The sequence below is a fragment of the Lytechinus pictus genome, chromosome 8, assembly GCF_037042905.1.
Source record: "Lytechinus pictus isolate F3 Inbred chromosome 8, Lp3.0, whole genome shotgun sequence".
NCBI classification, from domain to species: Eukaryota; Metazoa; Echinodermata; class Echinoidea; order Temnopleuroida; family Toxopneustidae; genus Lytechinus; species Lytechinus pictus.
In genome coordinates this window covers 19,596,385-19,606,559 of record NC_087252.1, presented here as the reverse complement: position 1 = coordinate 19,606,559, position 10,175 = coordinate 19,596,385, and the positions used below count along the sequence as shown (strand labels likewise).

The 10,175-nt window shown below is 34.6% G+C and overlaps 1 protein-coding gene across 1 annotated transcript; it reads left to right on the top strand.

Moving 5' to 3' along the window:
- Positions 1–5,860: 5,860 nt before the first annotated feature.
- On the top strand, positions 5,861–9,695 carry LOC129267067 (mucin-5AC-like). Its single transcript, XM_064104153.1, has 4 exons — positions 5,861–5,966; positions 6,637–7,692; positions 8,235–9,248; positions 9,682–9,695. Exons 1-4 carry the CDS (start codon positions 5,861–5,863, stop codon positions 9,693–9,695), a joined length of 2,190 nt encoding a protein of 729 aa, XP_063960223.1.
- Positions 9,696–10,175: the final 480 nt, after the last annotated feature.

Sequence of the window (10,175 nt, the reverse complement as noted above, 5' to 3'; positions counted from 1 at the left end):
CAAGATTTAGAAGAAGCAGTTACATATATTAGAGGAGATGAGTAGGATGATTATTTGCGCATATTATGAGTGAGCCTGCCAAAAAGTTAGGATGTTATAAGACACCGGAGTAAAATAAGATAAGATAAGTTAAGTTAAAATTAGATAAGATGAGATTCGGGGGGGGGGAGATTGTTTTTCCCCTATGTTCCCTTACAGAAAACGAGAATATTAGATGATAATTGGTTGAAAAAACACACAATGATTACATTCATATATATATATATATATATTTATATATATATATATCTTTCATATCTATCAGGTTAATAATATGATACCAAATATATATACCAAAGTGCAGTTGAGTATATGCACATAGTAACTGCGCTATATAAATGGACATATTATTTTTATAATTATATATATATATATATATATATATATATATATATATATATATATATATATATATATATATACATATATATGAATATGCTCATTGTGTGTTTTTTCAACCAATTAAGAAACAAAGCAAATCTCACATATAACAAGAATATCTTATCAATAATTTACCCCATCAAATAAATCACAAATAAGATACATCTTACTTCTACAGAGGTATCACACACTTGAGCATATTTCATTTTGCATCGCCTACAATGACACTTTTACTTTGCAATAAGTAGAAAATATTACCCCTTTCCATAAAAAGGGCACGTATATAAATATACATGTTAATCAATCCTTTGTATTTGAAATGCATTTATGATTACTATTCGAGATAAGTTTTGCTTAGCATTTCGGGTGAGCACTTAACGGTTATTCTCTTGAATAATCTAATGTTCTAAAGAGGTAATCTTAAATCTGCAATGACATTAAACCATCCCTTATCGTCCAGATGTAACTCGCCCACAATGGCTGGAAGAATGTCCATCGAACTGGCTCGAGTTTAATTCCCATTGCTATTTCTTCGACTTAAACACATCTGTCAACTGGAGTGAGGCACGAAACCAATGTGGGCTGGATGTTGCTGGAGCCGATTTGCTTGTCATGGAAACGGAGGGGGAACTGATGTAAGTGGTAACCCAATGTATGAAACGGTATATTTAAGACATCAATTGATTGATTGATAAATGATTTATATCATTTAAATTTTTCAACAATCAAATTAGAGTAAATCGAAAAGCAGTACAACATAATGAAAGGATATGAGAACATTCTGAAAAGTATATGGCTTGTTGATGAATGTTTCCTTTAATAAATGAGTAAGTTTCATACTGTTACACAATTTAAAACATCTATTATAATGAAATTAATCATATTTTTGCTCATGTAAAACGATATATTAATGTCTTTTAAATATATTGATAACCATTTCTATCATACCACCCCCTTAATAGACAAATGAGGATGGGTGATAACAGGATATGAGATAAGAGAACAATAATTACATTAATATTGTTATTATTTTCATTCTTTATTATCATTATCATTATTATTATTATCATCATCATCATCATTATTATTATTATTTTAACAACAACGGACAACACGATAAAAAAACATTGATCAACATGAAAGGCCTTAGTATTAATATCCTTCGGATAAAAACACCATGAAAGGAAAAATAATCGCGCAGGCACTACCTACATATCCGTAACTAAAAAAAATCTAATGGCGAAATTAATATTAGTACATGGATGAAATAGGGACGATATTTCATTTCATTTTCATTTCGTTTATTTCCAATTCAAACCTTTACAATTAGACTTGTACATCATGCCATAAGCAAGATATAAGCAATAAAATGATACAAATAATGATATAAACAGTATTAAACATAGAAGAGCTATTCAGAAATTAAAGTCACGAAAAAAAATTATACTCAAGACTATCACACAAACATACACACATTGATTTGCTATGATGTTGAATTATTTGTTAAACTGCAGGGCGCCTTTGGAAAGCAGTTTTGCATAACTGAACAGACCTACCCTGTAGTATAAAATAAATAAAACCTATAAATGAATAAATAAATAAATAAACAAACAAACAAATGAATGAATAGATGAATAAATAAATAAATAAATAAATAGATAAATAGATAAATAAATAAATAAACAGGTCGGGAATGGAGGTGGCGGCTAAAAGCGGGGCTTGTAGAGTGCAGCCTCCGGATTATATTCCCGGCCTCTTTGTGTCACCTTTTTTAAAGGAATAATTAATGATTTTCGGGGACCTTTTTTCAGGGCATCATTTTTTATAACATATCACAGGCAGAGAAAAAAATGGAACCTTGCAGCTCAGATTTATAGAGCAAAAGGCAAATAAGTTCCTTCAGTCATATTACATATTTAAACTTTCGCGTATGAAATTCAAATCGAATGTGCTCTCTATATTGAAAACGATTTGCATAAGAATCTGTGTAGGAAAAGGGTATCGAATTTCAGAAAACAAAACACCGGAAACGAAAGTGAATTCAAGTGCATTATTGCCTATTTCCTTTACACGAGGAAATAATTTTACTCCAGATACCTAAAAAAAATCAAGAGTAATTATTTGTTTGCTGTGTCTCAGTGCGTATGGGATTTATTCTACGTGATATCTATCTTTAAAAAAATCGACCTGACTAGTTATCCGATAACTATATACATGTTTTTGTTTTTAGTATGAGGTTTATCAGATATTAATAAGACGATCATTATAGCATGGAAGATTTCAACAGTTAGGATGTGATTTGAATTATGTTACCTATTAGTAGGTCTGGCAAAGGGGAAATCTATACTTCTGCCCTACCTCGCAATAGCTAACTAACATCATATCTATGATAAGATGTTAGCTAGCTGTGATCATCATCTTCGTCATCATCACCATCATCGTTTTTCTTCATGCTTATATATTATAGCAAGTGTTTGTTTGTTTGATTTTTTTCCTTTTTATTGAATTGATACTTAAATAATTCTTAGATATCCATTTTGCTCATAATATGATAAATATATGTTTCGGTTCGTCATATTTCAAGCATTTCTGCTTACAATGGCAATCCATCTGATTTTTATGTTCAATGATATACATGTCTGATTTATTGTCAAATATATTTGTTATATTTATGTTATATGATATCGTTATGTAGAAACAAAAAAACAAATCAAAATCAAATTTCAAAATGAACAAATAATATTCACCAGAATCTAAAGGCGCTTCCAAAAAGTTGTGACGAATTCTATAGCAGACTCTATTTCGTCCTTGGACAAGTGTTTATTTCATAACAGCCATGTCAGACACTAAGCAAACCTGAAATTGACTAGAAACATTTCAGTTGGCACAGAATACCGATAAATTCATAGTTGCTTTATGTTACTGTTTTTGTATCTTTATATCATAAAGGTTCATCAATGGTATAATAAGTCCCCCCTTTCCGCTGGCGTACCTTTGGATCGGTCTCACAGGTAACTATGAATCCGATGGGCGATACTACTGGGTAACGGGGGTGGAGTTACTCGACAATGTATCGTACTGGGAGTATGGGCAACCAAACAATTATTTCGGTGAGTTTATTCTTTCACGACGTTGATCAATCCCAATGATATAAACGTGTTCCTCAAATTTGATAGAAGTTTCTGCGACATATACGTGTAGAAACAGATATTATCATACCATTCATACAGGAATTACATACATGAAGTATATAAACAAACGATCAGTTGTTTCATGATTATGATTATGATAAAGATGATTATATGACTCTGATCATGAACATAATTTTGATTATGATTATTATATTACCCTTGTCTGATTTATGTATATTCAATTTTCAGGTGTAGGGCATTGTGTCATTTTACTTTACTAACATGCGATTATAATCATAATTATGATTAAAAAGATAATAAAGATAATGGTTATAATTGTGATCGTGATTTTCATTATAATCAAGGTTAGTCTAATCATTTTAGTTATAATTATATTATGATTATCATCATGTTTACGATAATAATTGAGTGAAAATTCTGATTATGATTGTGATTATATTATTTTTTAAAATTTTTTGTCTGCATTGAATTTACTGGCAAAAGAACATTTGTCAATTTAAAAGCAGGTGATCATGATCATGATTATTAGAATGATTCTATAATCGTTATAATTATGGTCATGATTGCGATTATTATTGTGATTATGATTATGATAAAGATACTGACTATGATTATGATCGAAATCAAGATCCTGATTATGATGAATAAGATTATGATTATGATCAAGATTATAATCATAATTAAGAATACGATTTTAAAGTTATAATCATGATTGCAATAATGAATATGTTTATATCCTTGCATAATTCAAATCTGCATTCATTTTCTAGGAATGGAGAATTGTGTCGATTTACTAGCAAGTGATTATGATCATGCATATGACTTTGAATATTATTGTTATGATTAATATCCTACTTGTGATCATAATTGTAGTTATGATTATGATCGAGATCAAGATAGTGATTATCGCTATGATTATGATCAAGATTATAATCATGATTACGAATACGATTTTAAAGTTATAATCATGATTGCAATAATGAATATGATTATATCCTTGCATAATTCAAATCTGCATTCATTTTCTAGGAATGGAGAATTGTATCGATTTACTAGCAAGTGATTATGATCATGCAAATGACTTTGAATATTATTGTTATGATTAATATCCTACTTGCGATCATAATTGTAGTTATGATTATGATCGAGATCAAGATAGTGATCATCGCTATGATTATGATCAAGATTATAATCATGATTAAGAATACGATTTTAAAGTTATAATCATGATTGCAATAATGAATATGATTATATCCTTGCATAATTCAAATCTGCATTCATTTTCTAGGAATGGAGAATTGTGTCGATTTACTAGCAAGTGATTATGATCATGCATATGACTTTGAATATTATTGTTATGATTAATATCCTACTTGCGATCATAATTGTAGTTATGATTATGATCGAGATCAAGATAGTGATTATCGCTATGATTATGATCAAGATTATAATCATGATTAAGAATACGATTTTAAAGTTATAATCATGATTGCAATAATGAATATGATTATATCCTTGCATAATTCAAATCTGCATTCATTTTCTAGGAATGGAGAATTGTGTCGATTTACTAGCAAGTGATTATGATCATGCATATGACTTTGAATATTATTGTTATGATTAATATCCTACTTGCGATCATAATGGTAGTTATGATTATGATCGAGATCGAGGTAGTGATTATCGCTATGATTATGATCAAGATCAAGATAGTGATTATCGCTATGATTATGATCAAGATCAAGATAGTGATTATCGCTATGATTATGATCGAGATCAAGATAGTGATTATCGCTATGATTATGATCGAGATCAAGATAGTGATTATCATTATGATTATGATCAAGATCAAGATATTGATTATCGTTATGAATATGATCGAGATCAAGATATTGATTATCGTTATGATTATTATCAAGATCATGACCATAATTATGGTTATGATTACGATTATCATCAAGATTGTAATGATAATAATCATGATTCCGATTGCAGTTATGAATATGATCATATCCTTACATAATCTATATCTGCTTTCATTTTTCCAGGAATAGAGCATTATGTCGATGTACTTGCAAGAGATTTATGATCATGATTACGATTAAGACCCAAAATTGCGATTATAATTGTGATAATGATTATGATTATGATCAAGATCATGATCTTAATCATGTTTACGATTATGATTATGATCAAGATTATAATGATCATATTTATGATTACAATCATAATCATGATTATGATTACGATTTTTATGATGTCATTGCATATTTCATAATTATCCAGGGATGGAACATTGTGTCGATTTACTAGCAGGAGATTATAAGGCCCATGGTGTGTGGAGGGATGTATGGTGTGGAGCCAGACAAGGCTTCATATGCGAAAAGGAACGAGGTAAGAAAATAAGAGAAAAGTGGAGATCTCCGTGCATGATTCTACAGCTCATCAATTATTTTCTTTTGACTTCGACTGTACACAACATGAGGCAGTCGTTTTGTACGACCAAAACATCATTCAACATGCTTCTGATGACAATACCGGCTAATAAATCTTTTCATTCTTTCTAAGTTCTATACATTCACACTCTTGTCAGGGACTCTTGTCAACCCTAAATAACGTATAACGCCGACGCCGGGATTTTAAATAGAGTTCAGTCCATACACTTGAATAATGACATTCTATTAAACACTCACTATATTTACATAGTATTTAAAAGCTACTTGACGGGATGTTTAATACAATTACCTGTATATTGCTTAATTTGTCACAGTATTTATAGTACAGATAGAATAGAATATTCCTTCAACATAAGTATAATTTTTCATAGATATTGTCATATTAAAAAAAATATATATAAAAATTTAATTAATACAACAATTAAACGGCACATATATCTCCTTGTTTTTACTTCTTCCATCTTTCGTCCCTTTTCTCCCTGTCCCCCTTCTCCCCTTTATTAATACTACTAAAAAAAAAGCATTGTAGCGCCGCCCCTTTCTCCCATGTGGTGCCGCCATTGGTGTATCTAAGCACATTGATGACATTGCTTTATTGCGTATTACAGAACCTTCAGTCAGCACCACAATTGCACCAAGCACTGAGGAATCGAACCATCACACTTTTCTGACACCTGGAAACAGGTTCAGCACCCTTGCCACACCAACATTACTTGAAAGAACCTTATTGACCCCATATGTCACTAAAAGCACATCCGTACTACCTGGGTATAGTGAAAACAACTGGAACCTTGAGAGTAACCTTGAGAGTACTAAAGTCGCACCAACCTATAGTAGGAATACGTCTCCAGTAGTAGGATTTAGTACCATATACCCAGACAAGCTGCATTATGATGGAACCACCGCAGTACCATCACGGTATACGGACAGCACAATTAAGATGGTTCCACAATATGGTACCAGCAACAAAGAGGAACCTCAATATAGTGGAAGCACATCAGTACGACCAATGTATACTAATAGCAAACTTGGTGTGGTACCAATATATAGCACCAGCACAGGCGAACCACGAGATATGAGAACCACCTCAGTTATACCAAGCTATATTGACTTCAGTTTTGGGGTGGTACCAAGATATAGCACCAGCACCACATTACATGAACCACGTAATAGTAGAAGCACCTTGGTAACATATCGACATACTAACAACGAACCTGAGGTACCATTCTATAGCACCATCATACCAGGAAGCACATTAGTGCCACCAAAACAAATTATAAGCACATCAATCGTAAACACTTATGGTTCAAGTGTACCAGCATCGCGGGTTGATGGAAACACCTTTCCAACACCAAGCTATGAGGGCACCACGGATTCATCAGGGTCTGGCGAAGGAACTGGTGTTACGTCACATCCGGTGACATATGACACTAGCGAAAGCACTGCAATCACAATTCATTCAACGCGATCTAGCAATTCTGAAAGTACATTATTGACACCGAGTAGCCAGGAAACACCCAAAGGTCAAAACACTGTGGCACCAACACCAAACACTCTATCAAGGCACATAACACTTTCTGTCAGTTTCCAAACCACACGATCAAAGCACATCACGTCTGTCTTTACACCTGTTTCAGGTGTGGGGCTATCAAACCACCGAACAGGTAGGATAATGATTCCTTTCTCAACAATTAAAAGGGAAAAGTCTGAGCCTGTGCACTTATCCAATATCAGTATCATCCCATATTTCTAAGTTCAAGAGAAATATGGAACAAAGAAACTGTTTAGAAGTTGTGGGTAATAAGCAACTTTTTTATGTTGAAAACATTACACATAATTATTCCTTTTGAAAATCCTTTAGAATATTTTTATTTGATTATGTTGTTCATTCCGTATACCGCATGGCAGGTAAGATGATATCAATTTCTCTAGTGTTCTATCATAATGAAATATACGTTGGAGATTTGCATAATTATCGATGGGGAAGAAATGGGGGGTGTACCCAAATAATAAAGAGGCCTGAGCACAAAATGAATCTAAATTAATTAAAGAACAGTTTTTCGTTATCGTTTTTCGTTAATTACGTTATCATGAAGTTTGTTACTTTCTTAAATTACTCTTTATAAAAGCATAGGATATAATTCCCCCAAATCACCTTGACATATTTTAGGACTAAAGTAATGTTTTGTTGTTATTACATCCACAGATGAGCTATCAACGATAACTGATTTATCGTCACTTATTGTGTTCCTAACGAGTGACCTATCCAGCTTCCTATCTAGTCCATCCACCCAACGACCACCCGGTACCACGTCTGACGTCATCCAGACAATGGTAAAAACGAGCCCACCGCTGCCACCAATTGCAACGTCCGGACGAATTTGGAGTTCGTTGAATACACCAGTTGGATCAACCGTTCTGCAGAGTACGAAGGCATTGAGTGAATTTGAATCCGGCGGTAAGACAGCTAGGCCTCTGTCAAGTTTTGTAAGCACAACCCAATCTGCCCAGGATTTTTATCTCTCTGTCACCTCCCTCCTTTCCTCTTCGGGAGCACCCTCCGTTACAACTTGGTTCACCATCCCTGAACTCACTTCCGGTGCATCAAGCTTTGGTGGGCCAAACTTGAAAACCACTTCCTGGATCACAATACCGACTGGCTCGAAAATGACACATTCTAGAGTAGCTTCTGGAGATAGCCTTCAGAGTCTGGAATACCCGTCGACCTTTATTTCTCCTGCACGCACATTAGGAGTTTCCGTTGCCACTTCTAAATACCCATCCATCTCAACAGTACCTGCAACACATGAGAATCGTTCAGTACATAGCCATGTCCTTACTGCTTTTCCACCAGAAAACAACACGTCGACAGTCATATCCACTAAGGACACGATGACAACATCAACAGCCGTCTCCTTGGAGCGGTCAACAACGGCTTCAATTCCGAAAGCATCTCAAGGCACAACATCAGCTGTCCCTGATTCGACAACTTCTATGCCCTCTATAACTTCATCTCTGGCACCCTCCTCCTCCTCCTCATCATACCCTAAATTGTCCCTGTCGTCATCAGCTTTCTCCGCAACTTCGACAACCCTTGATTGGTCGACAGCACAACCGACACCGTTGTACATATCCCCGTCGTATTCGCTTCCGGTGACCTCATCATGGACACCTACCCCGAGCCTCCATTTTACTACGCCTCCATCAACGTCCACAAACGGTAGGTTATTGGGATTACCAAGTACACTTTCTACTGATCCTCTAATCTCTAATTTAACACCCACAGAAATTCATGCACATTCTCGAAAGACGCAACTGCACATCACTCCCCAACGCTCGTTCACGACCACCAGGCATTCTTCTTCGCCATTAGACTCACCAATGCACTTGTCAAGCGACGGTTCTAAGACGGAAATTGAGAAATCCGCAACCTTGACTGCAAGAAATATCATTGTAACAGAATCTATAGATCTAAAGTCAAGTCGTACTAACACTTATCCACTTTGGTTGCACAGTTCACTCTTTGCAGTATCTTCAAGCATTCACCACACTTCTGATGTTATCCCATTAGTAGGACATTCATCACTCACTGCACACGATCCTTTCTCCTTGATGAATTTATCAAGTATTGACGCATCACGATCTTTTTCTAGCACAACAATCGTAAGTCAAAAGGTTTCAGAGAGTCACTTCGAACATTCTTTGACCTTGAACACTTCAAGTGACATAATACCCACGATATCCTCTTCTTACATCCAAGCTGAATCAAACATAGATATATCAGACACCCAATCGAAATTGGAAAACCGTTTCCCAACCGACTATTCCGGAGTGGAAGAGAGTCTGCAAGACACTATGGCACAGTCTTTGACAGATGCACCCTTCAAGACAAGAGGCCCGAGTATGGAGACAGTTGTCAGCAACTCTCAGTCTGGTCTTATTAGCTCTTCCATGGTGGATACTGGAGGTTTATCGGCCCCTTCTTCTCCTCAACATAGTGGCTTCCTTACAAGTGAGGCAAGAACACTTACAGTAAACCCTCACGCTTTTAGCACTTCCGGTGTCATCGGGAGTCAGTCACAGACGTTGTCTTTTACAGTAGCACCGGACCAAAGCAACAGGAGGACGCCTTACTCAAATACAGTAT